Source organism: Lissotriton vulgaris, chromosome 10, assembly GCF_964263255.1.
Source record: "Lissotriton vulgaris chromosome 10, aLisVul1.2, whole genome shotgun sequence".
Taxonomy (NCBI): domain Eukaryota; kingdom Metazoa; phylum Chordata; class Amphibia; order Caudata; family Salamandridae; genus Lissotriton; species Lissotriton vulgaris.
In genome coordinates, this window is record NC_141698.1 from 11,823,479 (window position 1) to 11,838,602 (window position 15,124).

Below are 15,124 nucleotides of genomic sequence, written 5' to 3' on the forward strand. Positions count from 1 at the left end.
CAGCTGCCTCCTCTGGTATAGACCCAGCTGTCTCCTCTGTATATAGACCCAGCTGCCTCCTCTGTATATAGACCCAGCTGCCTCCTCTGTATATAAACCCAGCTGCCTCCTCTGGTATAGACCCAGCTGCCTCCTCTGGTATAGACCCAGCTGTCTCCTCTGTATATAGACCCAGCTGCCTCCTCTGGTATAGACCCAGCTGCCTCCTCTGGTATAGACCCAGCTGCCTCCTCTGAATATAGACCCAGCTGCCTCCTCTGTATATAGACCCAGCTGCCTCCTCTGGTATAGACCCAGCTGCCTCCTCTGGTATAGACCCAGCTGCCTCCTCTGTATATAGACCCAGCTGCCTCCTCTGTATATAGACCCAGCTGCCTCCTCTGGTATAGACCCAGCTGCCTCCTCTGGTATAGACCCAGCTGCCTCCTCTGAATATAGACCCAGCTGCCTCCACTGTATATAGACCCAGCTGCCTCCTCTGGTATAGACCCAGCTGCCTCCTCTGGTATAGACCCAGCTGCCTCCTCTGTATATAGACCCAGCTGCCTCCTCTGGTATAGACCCAGCTGTCTCCCCTGGTATAGACCCAGCTGCCTCCTCTGGTATAGACCCAGCTGCCTCCTCTGTATATAGACCCAGCTGCCTCCTCTGGTATAGACCCAGCTGCCTCCTCTGGTATAGACCCAGCTGCCTCCTCTGAATATAGACCCAGCTGCCTCCTCTGGTATAGACCCAGCTGCCTCCTCTGGTATAGACCCAGTTGCCTCCTCTGGTATAGACCCAGCTGCCTCCTCTAGTATAGACCCAACTGCCTCCTCTGTATATAGACCCAGCTGCCTCCTCTGGTATAGACCCAGCTGCCTCCTCTGTATATAGACCCAGCTGCCTCCTCTGGTATAGACCGAGCTGCCTCCTCTGTAATAGACCCAGCTGCCTCCTCTGTATATAGACCCAGGTGCCTCCTCTGTATATAGACCCAGGTGCCTCCTCTGTATATAGACCCAGCTGCCTCCTCTGGTATAGACCCAGCTGCCTCCTCTGTATATAGACCCAGCTGCCTCCTCTGTATATAGACCCAGGTGCCTCCTCTGTATATAGACCCAGGTGCCTCCTCTGTATATAGACCCAGCGGCCTCCTCTGGTATAGACCCAGCTGCCTCCTCTGTATATAGACCCAGCTGCCTCCTCTGTAATAGACCCAGCTGCCTCCTCTGTATATAGACCCAGGTGCCTCCTCTGTATATAGACCCAGCGGCCTCCTCTGGTATAGACCCAGCTGCCTCCTCTAGTATAGACCCAGCTGCCTCCTCTGGTATAGACCCAGCTGCCTCCTCTGAATATAGACCCAGCTGCCTCCTCTGTATATAGACCCAGCTGCCTCCTCTAGTATAGACCCAGCTGCCTCCTCTGAATATAGACCCAGCTGCCTCCTCTGTATATAGACCCAGCTGCCTCCTCTGGTATAGACCCAGCTGCCTCCTCTGTATATAGACCCAGCTGCCTCCTCTGTATATAGACCCAGCTGCCTCCTCTAGTATAGACCCAGCTGCCTCCTCTGAATATAGACCCAGCTGCATCCTCTGGTATAGACCCAGCTGCCTCCTCTGTATATAGACCCAGCTGCCTCCTCTGGTATAGACCCAGCTGCCTCCTCTGGTATAGACCCAGCTGCCTCCTCTGTATATAGACCCAGCTGCCTCCTCTGTATATATAACCAGCTGCCTCCTCTGGTATAGACCAAGCTGCCTCCTCTGGTATAGGCCCAGCTGCCTCCTCTGGTATAGACCCAGCTGCCTCCTCTGTATATAGACCCAGCTGGCTCCTCTGTATATAGACCCAGCTGTCTCCTCTGGTATAGACCCAGCTGCCTCCTCTGAATATAGACCCAGCTGTCTCCTATGTATATAGACCCAGCTGCCTCCTCTGTATATAGACCCAGCTGCCTCCTCTGTATATAGACCCAGCTGCCTCCTCTGTATATAGATCCAGCTGCCTCCTCTGTATATAGACCCAGCTGCCTCCTCTGTAATAGACCCAGCTGCCTCCTCTGTGTATAGACCCAGCTGCCTCCTCTGTATATAGACCCAGCTGCCTCCTCTGTATATAGACCCAGCTGCCTCCTCTGTATATATAACCAGCTGCCTCCTCTGGTATAGACCAAGCTGCCTCCTCTGGTATAGGCCCAGCTGCCTCCTCTGGTATAGACCCAGCTGCCTCCTCTGTATATAGACCCAGCTGCCTCCTCTGGTATAGACCCAGCTGCCTCCTCTGGTATAGACCCAGCCGCCTCTTCTGGTATAGACCAAGCTGCCTCCTCTGGTATAGACCCAGCTGCCTCCTCTGGTATAGACCCAGCTGCCTCCTCTGTATATAGACCCAGCTGCCCCTTCTGTATATAGACCCAGCTGCCTCCTCTGTATATAGACCCAGCTGCCTCCTCTGGTATAGACCCAGCTGCCTCCTCTGGTATAGACCCAGCTGCCTGCTCTGGTATAGACCCAGCTGCCTCCTCTGTATATAGACCCAGCTGCCTCCTGTGGTATAGACCCAGCTGCCTCCTCTGGTATAGACCCAGCTGCCTCCTCTGTATATAGACCCAGCTGCCTCCTCTGGTATAGACCCAGCTGCCTCCTCTGTATATAGACCCAGCTGCCTCCTCTAGTATAGACCCAGCTGCCTCCTCTGGTTCTCCTCATTAGTAGCCTTCCGTGCCGCAGTATGGTGATAGATCTGCCTGCAGACCTGCCCTGGTGGTACACATGGTCATCCTGGGGACTTCGTAGCCCAGCTGGTCACAGCCCTCGTTGCACACGTTGCCCCGGTAGACCTTGTTCCACCTGTAGATGTGGTTGCTTAGGTAGATGAAGCAACTTCTGTAGCCTTGGTAGCTCAGCTGGTCACAGCTCTGCTTGGACATGTTGCCCCATAGACCTTGTTCCACCTGTAGACGTGGTTGCCCAGACAGATTAAGTCACGTATGTAAGTTTGGTAGCCCAGTTTTTCACAGCCCTAGTTGCACACGTTGCCGCGGTGCACCTGTAGACGTGGCTGCCCAGGTAGATGAAGTCACTTCTGTAGCCGTGGTTTCCCTCCCTGTCCTGGTTGCACACCGTTGCCCTGTAGACCTTCTTTCACCTGTAGACGTGGTTGCCCAGACAGATGAAGTCACTTCTGTAGGTTTGGTAGCCCAGCTGGTCACAGCTCTGGTTGCACAGCTTGCCCCAGTAGCCCTTCTTGCACCTGTAGACAGGGTTCCCCTCGTAGATGCAGTCCCTTATGCACCCCTGGTTGCCCCCCCCCCCTCTGTCCTGTTTGCCTCCTCTGTCCTGGTTGCCAGGTGTCTGTGTTGTTTTCCAGCCCCAGGTCTGTCCTCCGGTTCTAAAGCTTCTCTCTTCTCTTCCAGGCTAAAGATGTCTCGGACCACTACCCCGTGGAGCTGGAGCTGCGCCTGGACAGTGAGTACCTCAGGCGGCCTCAAACTCTGACCCCCCCTCACCCTGACACTGGGACCCCCCTCACCCTGACACTCTGACCCCCTTCACCCTGACACTGGGACCCCCCCCTCACCCTGACACTCTGACCCCCTTCACCCTGACACTGGGACCCCCCTCACCCTGACACTCTGACCCCCTTCACCCTGACACTGGGACCCCCCCCCCTCACCCTGACACTCTGACCCCCTTCACCCTGACACTGGGACCCCCCCCCTCACCCTGACACTCTGACCCCCTTCACCCTGACACTCTGACCCCCCTCACCCTGACACTGGGACCCCCCCTCACCCTGACACTCTGACCCCCTTCACCCTGACACTGGGACCCCCCTCACCCTGACACTCTGACCCCCCTCACCCTGACACTGGGACCCCCCCCCCCTCACCCTGACACTCTGACCCCCTTCACCCTGACACTGGGACCCCCCCCCTCACCCTGACACTCTGACCCCCTTCACCCTGACACTCTGACGCCCCTCACCCTGACACTGGGACCCCCCCCTCACCCTGACACTCTGACCCCCCTCACCCTGACACTGCCCCCCCCCCCTCACCCTGACACTCTGACCCCCTTCACCCTGGCACTGGGACCCCCCCTCACCCTGACACTCTGACCCCCTTCACCCTGGCACTGGGACCCCCCCTCACCCTGACACTCTGACCCCCCTCACCCTGACACTGGGGACCCCCGCCCCTCACCCTGACACTCTGACCCCTTCACCCTGACACTGGGGACCCCCCCTCACCCTGACACTCTGACCCCCTTCACCCTGACACTGGGACCCCCCCTCACCCTGACACTCTGACCCCCTTCACCCTGACACTGGGACCCCCCCTCACCCTGACACTCTGACCCCCTTCAGTCTGACACTGGGACCCCCCCCTCACCCTGACACTCTGACCCCCCTCACCCTGACACTCTGACCCCCCTCACCCTGACACTGGGACCCCCCCTCACCCTGACACTCTGACCCCCTTCACCCTGACACTGGGACCCCCCTCACCCTGACACTCTGACCCCCCTCACCCTGACACTGGGACCCCCCCCCCTCACCCTGACACTCTGACCCCCTTCACCCTGACACTGGGACCCCCCCCCCCTCACCCTGACACTCTGACCCCCTTCACCCTGACACTCTGACCCCCCTCACCCTGACACTGGGACCCCCCCTCACCCTGACACTCTGACCCCCCTCACCCTGACACTGCCCCCCCCCTCACCCTGACACTCTGACCCCCTTCACCCTGGCACTGGGACCCCCCCTCACCCTGACACTCTGACCCCCTCACCCTGACACTGGGGACCCCCGCCCCTCACCCTGACACTCTGACCCCCTTCACCCTGACACTGGGACCCCCCCCCCCTCACCCTGACACTCTGACCCCCCTCACCCTGACACTGGGGACCCCCCCCCTCACCCTGACACTCTGACCCCCCTCACCCTGACACTGGGACCCCCCCTCACCCTGACAATTTGACCCCCCTCACCCTGACACTGGGACCCCCCCTCACCCTGACACTCTGACCCCCTTCACCCTGGAACTGGGATCCCCCCTCACCCTGACACTCTGACCCCCCTCACCCTGACACTGGGACCCCCCCCCCCCCTCACCCTGACACTCTGACCCCCTTCACCCGGACACTGGGACCCCCCCCCCTCACCCTGACACTCTGACCCCCTTCACCCTGGCACTGGGACCCCCCCTCACCCTGACACTCTGACCCCCTTCACCCTGACACTGGGACCCCCCCTCACCCTGACACTCTGACCCCCTTCACCCTGACACTGGGACCCCCCCCCCTCACCCTGACACTCTGACCCCCTTCACCCTGACACTGGGACCCCCCCCCCCCCCCCTGACCCTGACACTCTGACCCCCTTCACCCTGACACTGGGACACCCCCCTCACCCTGACACTCTGACCCCCTTCACCCTGGCACTGGGACCCCCCCTCACCTTGACACTCTGACCCCCTTCACCCTGGCACTGGGACCCCCCCTCACCCTGACACTCTGACCTCCCTCACCCTGGCACTGGGACCCCCCCTCACCCTGACACTCTGACCCCCCTCATCCTGACACTGGGACCCCCCCCCTCACCCTGACACTCTGACCCCCTTCACCCTGACACTCTGACCCCCCCCCCCCCCCCTGACACTCTAGCTCCTCTACTCCGAAGTCTGCGTCGTGGCGCTCTGTTTCCCGAGGGCTGGCTCTGCTGTCTGAGGTCTGAGCTCCTGTTCTCTGGGGGGTAGAGGTGCTGTTTGAGGACAGCGCATGTGCAGTCTGAGGGACAGTGCTGAGGCCTCACCTGTACAGCCTGAGTGAGGGCTGACCCTGCCCCGGCACTCATGACTCTGTCTTCATGTTCAGTGCTCTGTGTCTCTATGACACAGTGTCATGCTCCATGTCCCAGTGTCTGTCCCATTTGTTCCAGTCTGTCTCCATGTTCCAGTGCCTGTCTCCATGTCCCAAGGCCTGTGCCCCCATGTTCCATTGTATGTCTCTATGCCACAGTGTCTGGCTCCAAGTCCAGTGCCCTGTGGTTACATGTCTGATTTCATGTGTCAATGTTCAAGTGGCTCTGTCCATGTCCCAGTGCCTGTCTCTATGTCCCAGTGCCCGTCTCCATGTCCCAGTGTCTGTCTCCATGTCCCAGTGTCCGTCTCTATATCCCAGTGCCTGTCTCCATGTCCCAGTGCCTGTGCCCCCATGTCCCAGTGCCTCTCTCCATGTCTCAGTGTCTGTCTCTTTATCCCAGTGCCTGTCTCCATGTCCCTGTGCCTTTGTCCATGTCCCAGTGTCTGTCTCTATATCACAGTGCCTGTCTCCATGTCCCAGTGCCTGCGTCCATGTCCCAGTGCCTGTCTCCATGTCCCAGTGCCTGTCTCCATGTCCCAGTGCCTGTGTCCATGTCCCAGTGCCTGTCTCCATGTCCCAGTGTCTGTCTCCATGTCCCAGTGTCCGTCTCTATATCCCAGTGCCTGTCTCCATGTCCCAGTGCCTGTGCCCCCATGTCCCAGTGCCTCTCTCCATGTCTCAGTGTCTGTCTCTTTATCCCAGTGCCTGTCTCCATGTCCCAGTGCCTTTGTCCATGTCCCAGTGTCTGTCTCTATATCACAGTGCCTGTCTCCATGTCCCAGTGCCTGCGTCCATGTCCCAGTGCCTGTCTCCATGTCCCAGTGCCTGTCTCCATGTCCCAGTGCCTGTCTCCATGTCCCAGTGCCTGTGTCCATGTCCCAGTGCCTGCGTCCATGTCCCAGTGTCTGTCTCTATGTCCCAGTGTCTGTGTCCATGTCCCAGTGCCTGTCTCCATGTCCCAGTGTCTGTCTCTATGTCCCAGTGCCTGTCTCCATGTCCCAAAGTCTGTCTCCATGTCCCAGTGTCTGTGTCCATGTCCCAGTGTCTGTCTCCATGTCCCAGTGCTGCGTCCATGTCCCAGTGTCTGTCTCTATGTCCCAGTGTCTGTGTACCTGTCCCAGTGCCTGTGTCCCTGTCCCAGTGCCTGTCTCCATGTCCCAGTGTCTGTCTCTATGTCCCAGTGTCTGTGTCCATGTCCCAGTGCCTGTCTCCATGTCCCAGTGCCTGTCTCCATGTCCCAGTGTCTGTCTCTATATCCCAGTGCCTGTGTCCATATCCCAGTGCCTGTCTCCATGTCCCAGTGTCTGTCTCCATGTCCCAGTGCCTGCGTCCATGTCCCAGTGTCTGTCTCTATGTCCCAGTGTCTGTGTCCATGTCCCAGTGCCTGCGTCCATGTCCCAGTGTCTGTCTCTATGTCCCAGTGTCTGTGTCCATGTCCCAGTGCCTGCGTCCATGTCCCAGTGTCTGTCTCCATGTCCCAGTGTCTGTGTCCATGTCCCAGTGTCTGTCTCTATGTCCCAGTGTCTGTCTCCATGTCCCAGTGCCTGTGTCCATGTCCCAGTGTCTGTCTCTATATCCCAGTGTCTGTCTCTTTATCCCAGTGCCTGTCTCCATGTCCCAGTGCCTCTCTCCATGTCCCAGTGTCTGTCTCTATATCCCAGTGCCTCTCTCCATGTCCCAGTGTCTGTCTCTATATCCCAGTGCCTGTGTCCCTGTCCCAGTGCCTGTGTCCCTGTCCCAGTGCCTCTCTCCATGTCCCAGTGTCTGTCTCTATGTCCCAGTGTCTGTCTCCATGTCCCAGTGCCTGTCTCCATGTCCCAGTGTCTGTCTCCATGTCCCAGTGCCTGTCTCCATGTCCCAGTGTCTGTCTCTATATCCCAGTGTCTGTCTCCATATCCCAGTGCCTGTGTCCATGTCCCAGTGCCTGTCTCCATGTCCCAGTGCCTGTCTCCATGTCCCAGTGTCTGTCTCTATATCCCAGTGTCTGTCTCCATGTCCTTGTGCCTGTCTCCATGTCCCAGTGCCTGTCTCCATGTCCCAGTGTCTGTCTCCATGTCCTAGTGCCTGTCTCCATGTCCCAGTGCCCGTGTCCATGTCCCAGTGCCTGTCTCCATGTCCCAGTGTCTGTCTCCATGTCCCAGTGCCTGTCTCCATGTCCCAGTGTCTGTCTCCATGTCCTAGTGCCTGTCTCCATGTCCCAGTGCCTGTCTCCATGTCCCAGTGTCTGTCTCCATGTCCCAGTGTCTGTCTCTATGTCCCAGTGTATGTCTCCATGTCCCAGTGCCTGTGTCTATGTCCCAGTGCTTGTCTCCATGTCCCAGTGCCTGTCTCCATGTCCCAGTGTCTGTCTCCATTTCCTAGTGCCTGTCTCCATGTCCCAGTGTCTGTCTCCATGTCCCAGTGTCTGTCTCCATGTCCCAGTGTCTGTCTCTATGTCCCAGTGTCTGTCTCCATGTCCCAGTGTTTGTCTCTATATCCCAGTGCCTGTCTCCATGTCCCAGTGCCTGTCTCCATGTCCTAGTGTCTGTCTCCATGTCCCAGTGCCTGTGTCCATGTCCCACATTTTGTGCCCCCACCCCCAGTGTGCCCTGCCTTCCTTTCCTACATACACCTTATGTTGACTGTCTCTCTTTTCCCAAGGTACCTACAGCGGGGAGCGGTTCCCGACCAGCCCCACCCTCGGCATTGACGGTGGACCCTCCCTCAATGGCGCCTGCAGCTGCGAGGGCGTTGACGTCTTTTCCTGCAAGGGTCGCTGTGGCGCCTACTCCAAAACCTTACCCTGCAACTGTAACGCCTCCTGCGCCCAGTACGTCAGCTGCTGCACCGACTACAAGGCGCACTGCTAGGCAGACCCCAGGGCTGGACAGATGGGCCTGCCAGGGCGGACTGACCTTCTGGGTGACCGGTAGACCCCACGAAAAGCCGTGTCTACAAGAGGCCGGTGAGCTGGGGCAGAGTCAGCCAGTGCTGCAAGAGTAAGGCCTATACCTGCCTCAGCCCTGCACCTTTCAGAGGTACATGTCTTGCTCATGGCTGACTCTTCCCCGGCCCTTCTGTCTCCCTTTAACATGAATCTTGCCTAACCCTACTGCCGTTAGGAGGCGCTAGGGCCCATAAGCCTGGACTCTTCTCTTAGTGGGCCCACCCAGGTGAATGGTAGGAGGTTGTGAAAAGTATTATTGCTTTGAGGGCCTACTTCATGCTCCAGTGCACCTCTGGCACCCAGGGCCTCTTTTAAGGGCTTTTATGGGGCCCCGTCCTGCACAAAAACAATCACAAGAGATGGGACACCGTCCTGCACAAAAACAATAACAAGAGACGGGACACTGTCCTTCACAAAAACAATCACAAGAGATGGGACACTGTCCTTCACAAAAACAATCACAAGAGATGGGACACTGTCCTTCACAAAAACAATCACAAGAGATGGGACACTGTCCTTCACAAAAACAATCACAAGAGATGGGACACCGTCCTGCACAAAAACAATAACAAGAGACGGGATACCGTCCTGCACAAAAACAATCACAAGAGATGGGACACCGTCCGGCACAAAAACAATCACAAGAGATGGGACACCGTCCGGCACAAAAACAATAACAAGAGACGGGATACCGTCCTGCACAAAAACAATCACAAGAGATGGGACACCGTCCTGCACAAAAACAATCACAAGAGATGGGACACCGTCCGGCACAAAAACAATCACAAGAGATGGGACACTGTCCTTCACAAAAACAATCACAAGAGATGGGACACCGTCCTGCACAAAAACAATAACAAGAGACGGGATACCGTCCTGCACAAAAACAATCACAAGAGATGGGACACCGTCCGGCACAAAAACAATCACAAGAGATGGGACACCGTCCGGCACAAAAACAATAACAAGAGACGGGATACCGTCCTGCACAAAAACAATCACAAGAGATGGGACACCGTCCTGCACAAAAACAATCACAAGAGATGGGACACCGTCCGGCACAAAAACAATCACAAGAGATGGGACACTGTCCTTCACAAAAACAATCACAAGAGATGGGACACTGTCCTTCACAAAAACAATCACAAGAGATGGGACACCGTCCTGCACAAAAACAATCACAAGAGATGGGACATCATCCGGCACAAAAACAATCACAAGAGATGGGACACCGTCCTGCACAAAAACAATCACAAGAGATGGGACACCGTCCGGCACAAAAACAATCACAAGAGATGGGACACCGTCCTGCACAAAAACAATCACAAGAGATGGGACACCGTCCTGCACAAAAACAATCACAAGAGATGGGATACCGTCCTGCACAAAAACAATCACAAGAGATGGGACACTGTCCTTCACAAAAACAATCACAAGAGATGGGACACCGTCCTGCACAAAAACAATCACAAGAGATGGGACACTGTCCTTCACAAAAACAATCACAAGAGATGGGACACCGTCCTGCACAAAAACAATCACAAGAGATGGGACACCGTCCTGCACAAAAACAATAACAAGAGACGGGACACTGTCCTGCCCAAAAACAATCACAAGAGATGGGATACCGTCCTGCACAAAAACAATCACAAGAAATGGGACACTGTCCTGCCCAAAAACAATCACAAGAGATGGGACACCGTCCTGCACAAAAACAATCACAAGAGACGGGACACCATCCGGCACAAAAACAATCACAAGAGATGGGACCCCGTCCTGTACAAAAACAATCACAAGAGATGGGACACCGTCCTATACAAAAACAATCACAAGAGATGGGACACCGTCCTGTACAAAAACAATCACAAGAGATGTTTTCCTCTTTCTATGTTTACTGCAGAGTGCAGCGCGCATGGAAACAAAAAGAAATGAGGAGAAATAAAGATATCTGTACTCGTTGCACCGGTGGCCGTCCCCAGGTTTACGTGATTACGTAAATCTGTGGCAGCGTCAAAATCCATGAAACGCCTCCTTGATGCAGAGTACGGCGACGCAGCGATTTGTGCTACCTTGCTTGGCGCCATATCTATAAGGCCACTCATACCCACTCAAAGTGGCTTTGCGTCATAAATATCATTTTGTAGTTTGTGCTACTGGAGCATGACACAAAGTGACGCTACAGCAGCGCAAGGGGCTCATAAATATGCCCTCCAGTACTTAATTTGCATAAGAGTAAGTGCCGGTGCCCGAAGCTCTGCTCAGAAGACCGCTGCCAGTGCTATTAAGTGTTGGGGGTGCAGAATACCAAGGCTACATAGTCCTGAATTTACCCAGGCCTCTTTTATCCACTGCCAGACACCCCCTGCCCCCTTGTCTCACTGTTGCAGGTTCTTGCTTTCTTGCTTTGTGATTTTTTTTCTTTCTCTTCCTTTAGTCTTTCCCTTTTGGTGTGTTCGCTCTTGCTCTCGGGAAAAGTCTGATCATGAAAAATAAGTGCCAGTCCCCAAAAATGAGTGCTCTTGGCCCTAGCCAGCAACCGTTAGCTCAAATTAAGCACCGCAGACCTCCTTCTCTCCCCCTCCTTATTTCTCAAGGCACGCACCCGTCCTCACCAGCACCTCCTTTTTAGGTCTCGTGTGGCGTACTGCGCACATGCACAGTCGAGCTCGCGAGATTTTATGTTTTAGAGTGTACTTCACTTGCGAGGGTTAAGCCCCGCCCCTCTTCTCCATTGGCTGGCCTCTGAAACGGTGGCCAGCCATTGGAGAAGAAGTCCTAGTGACGTTCTCCTTTCTCGCTAAGCCCCGTCCTTTTCAGACTGGGTTACTTGACTTACTGCTGAAGTAAAAGGTTTCTTATCTTCTTTATGGGTCCAGATGGCCCCATAAAGAAGATAAGGAACCTTTTACCCCAGCGGGAAGTCGGGGCACCTAGTCTGAAAGGGACGGGCTGTGAAGAGTAATTTCTTTCATTTTAGTATGATCGCGCACCCCCGTTTTACTTTTAAAATGTTACAAGTAATGCGCGGGTGCTGCGATTTACTTAATTGAAAGAAATAGACAAAACATCTATTTCTTTCATTTAAGTATAATCGCGGCACCCGCGCTTTACTTATAACATTTTAAAATGAATGCCCATGTGCAGCGATTATACTAATATGAAGCCCATCTTGGCAGGTGGGACGCTGCGCATTGGCCTCTGGCTCGTGACTACGGGTCATTGAGAGAGATGTGTTTCATTCGGCCAAACAGGTGCCTTCTTAAAAATGAACTAAATGATGTATAGGGTAGACTCGTGCAGCAGAATGTAAAAGGGAATCTTCGAAAAGGAAAATTAAATTAAGCATCGACTGGGACAATTACATTTAGAAACCCGGACTGGCCGTCCTCATACCTCTCTTTTTGTCGCTCTTTGGCAGCAGTATTTGGGAATCATGCATATGTGGTGGGTTTGCCAGCACAGCTGCAATCTGAGGCTCAAAGATGAACTGTGAATGAAGGGGAGGGTGGAATTTTAATAGTAGATCATAAGCATGGGAGTCAGGGGGCTGGCGCATGTATGCCCCTCTCATTATTCAGGGAACGTCAGATTTGGCCCGCGAGGCAGGTGGAAGCTCGGCCTGGACCTCTGTGGCTGTCATCCCTCCTTTGTTCCCATAGACCCCGCCTCTTATGCGTCTTCCTCGCCCTTTGCCCCAGCCTCGGACGGTCATTGGTCTGTTCCCCCATCTATTCCAGGGCCTACTTTTCAATCTGTTATTTGCTTTCCAAGTTATAAATCGTGGCCTACAAGTAGTTCTCCAATACAAGTAAAACCAAACAGTGTCAAAGCCAGGCTCTGTGTGTGTGTGTGGCTTTGTGCGTGGCTCTCTATGTGTGTGGCTCTGTGTGTGTGTGGCTCTCTGTGTGTGTGTGTGGCTCTGTGTGTGTGTGTGTGTGTGGCTCTGTGTGTCTGTGTGGCTCTGTGTGGCTCTGTGTGTATGCGTGTGTGTGTGTGGCTCTCTGTGTGTGTGGCTTTGTGACTCTTTAAAACTCACTCTTTACTACTCACTCTCTAATACTCTACTACTCTCTCTACTACTCTCCACTCACTCTCTAATACTCACTATACTCACTACTACTCACTCTAGTCCTCTCTACAACTCACTACTACTCACTCTCTATTAATCACTCTATTACTCTCTAGTACTCACTCTACTACTCTACTACACACTCTCTACTACGCACTCTCTAACACTTACTCACTATTACTCACTCTCTACTAGGTCTCGCATTTGCAAGAGATTTAACTATTGGCATTGTAAATGACAATGCCATTTATTTATCTGTTTTCAAAACCAACATATAAATAAAAATGTTGTCATTTACAATGCCAATAGCTCTAACTTTTGCAAAGGCGAGACCGTTGCATTGTAAATGCTTGTTTCTTGTTTTAAAGGAACTGGGGTTTCTTTGTGGAACAGGGTCTGCTTTAAAAAAAAAATACACACAGGGACAGCTATTTGTTATCTGCTTCAGGCCACTCTCCCTGTGCTTGGCACCGCCCACAAGGGGTCGCAAATTACAAGCTGCCTCATGAATATTAATTAGGCAGGTCATTCTGCAAACCCAGCAGTTTTCTATTTTGCAAACAGATCTATTAGTACAGAGGTCAGTTTGCAAAATCAGACTGAATTTGCAAAAAGTCAGTGTTCATTTTGTGACTGCTTTTTGTAAATCCAATCTCAGTGCACCTGGCCGAATATTCCTTGGGTTTTACGCTCAGCTCTAAAAAGACCTTGCAGGGCTTTCCATTACACTGGGTTAGGTTTGGAACAAGGGAGTTTTGCCTCCACAGCATCAAATCCCATTGGAGTCTGCAAGGAAACTGTGCCCTCTCCAAGGAGGCAGCTTCCGGCCCGAGGCTGCTGAGCCCGCCCACTCCCGGAAGCTGCCCTGTCACTCTTGGGTCAAGCATCGCTTTCTCTGTGTCCCCAGAGGTCAGTCCAGCCCCCCCAGCCTGCCTGTCAATTCAGACTGCTGCTTAGTGTAAACCCGGAAGTGGAAGCGGGATATGTGGAATTGTATGCCAAAATAAATGTGTAGAAACAAGATATGTGTCTGATTTCAGCTGGGTGATACTGAAAAATATAGAATAAACTGTCATTTAACCCAGACTCCGGCACTGACTGACTGCTCTTTTGTTTTTGGATAAATTATGTTTATTAAATTTTAGTGTAATATCATCCAAAACATTTACATGACAATCAAGAAAGACTATTAACATTGGAGATTAGTGATATAATCGAAAGGCATAGGTAGGGGCTTAAGGAAGCACTCAGCCAAATAACATGTTGTTGTAATCTTCTTCCTTGTCACTCAGCCCTCTTGGTACCTTCCGTCCTCCCCTCCCACTCTTTCCCTCTTGGTACGTTCCACATAGAAGCTTACCTTAGAATGTTGACTCCTCAGTTGTCCTCTCAGTGCTGTGGAGACTGGATGACTGGAATAAAGGAGAGTACTTACTTCCACTACTTCTTCGCTCTCTTTATTGGCAAATTATAACACTGGCGACGAGAGTGGGATAATTAGGTTTGTTGGTTTCAAACCTGTCCTTCGATTGGAATTATAACACATTTCCATGTCAACTATGCTGGCGTGGCTTGCGGCTTCTCTCGGCTGTGCCGTACCACGGAACATAATCAGTTTACAATTAACCTAACAGTAGGAGAATCGGTCAACGCTCCATAAATCGAGTTCTACGACACATTGCATACATATGCGTAATGAATTATGAGTCCATACAGAAAAAACGTAACACAATATTAATATATAAAAAAATACATAAAGAACGCGAAAAAGGGAACAAAAACCCTGATCTCTAGATGGAAAGAGTATCGCAGGTACGTGTGCCGGTCTGGTGCAATAGGAAGTGACTTGTGTCCGAAGATAAGGGTATGATGAGCCGTGTGCTGTTGTGTACCACAAGGGAAAGAGCATGTATAATTATAAATATAGATACATATACCAGCATTTATGCGGTTGAAAATTAATTAATGGTCTGCTATTCTATGATCAGGAAATACGATCTACTATATTTACAACATGTATTTACACAGTAAAATTTTTACGTTTTAAGTAACAACATCTAAAAATTGCTTAACGTTTTTGAGAATGCTGTGAAAAGTATTTTCTCGATGTCTATGAGTGTGGTCATGTGACTCACAGAAGGAGGTTAGAACACAAGGGAACCGCCTTTTTCGATTCCCATCAAGCTGCACAGCCATTATTTCCAAACGAATCCAATGAATTAAATCCATATACCACTTATTCCACAATTTTATCATTTATATTTATCCTTTGTA

The 15,124-nt window shown here is 52.9% G+C and overlaps 1 protein-coding gene across 3 annotated transcripts in view; it reads left to right on the forward strand.

Annotated features, from left to right (window-relative positions):
- Positions 1 to 15,124, forward strand: part of LOC147684318 (deoxyribonuclease-1-like) — a 77,228-nt gene that overhangs the window by 61,918 nt on the left and 186 nt on the right. Inside the window, exons 9-12 of one of the 3 annotated variants that reach the window (XM_086940200.1) lie at positions 3,404 to 3,455; positions 8,496 to 9,119; positions 9,681 to 11,531; positions 13,182 to 14,993. In XM_086940200.1, coding sequence (XP_086796326.1) covers positions 3,404 to 3,455; positions 8,496 to 8,704 — 261 coding nt within the window. In that variant the 3' untranslated portion in view covers positions 8,705 to 9,119; positions 9,681 to 11,531; positions 13,182 to 14,993. Of the gene's footprint in view, positions 1 to 3,403; positions 3,456 to 8,495; positions 9,156 to 9,320; positions 9,633 to 9,680; positions 11,532 to 12,966; positions 14,994 to 15,124 lie in introns of those variants that run through there. The other 2 variants (XM_086940202.1, XM_086940201.1) reach the window with 2 other exon arrangements.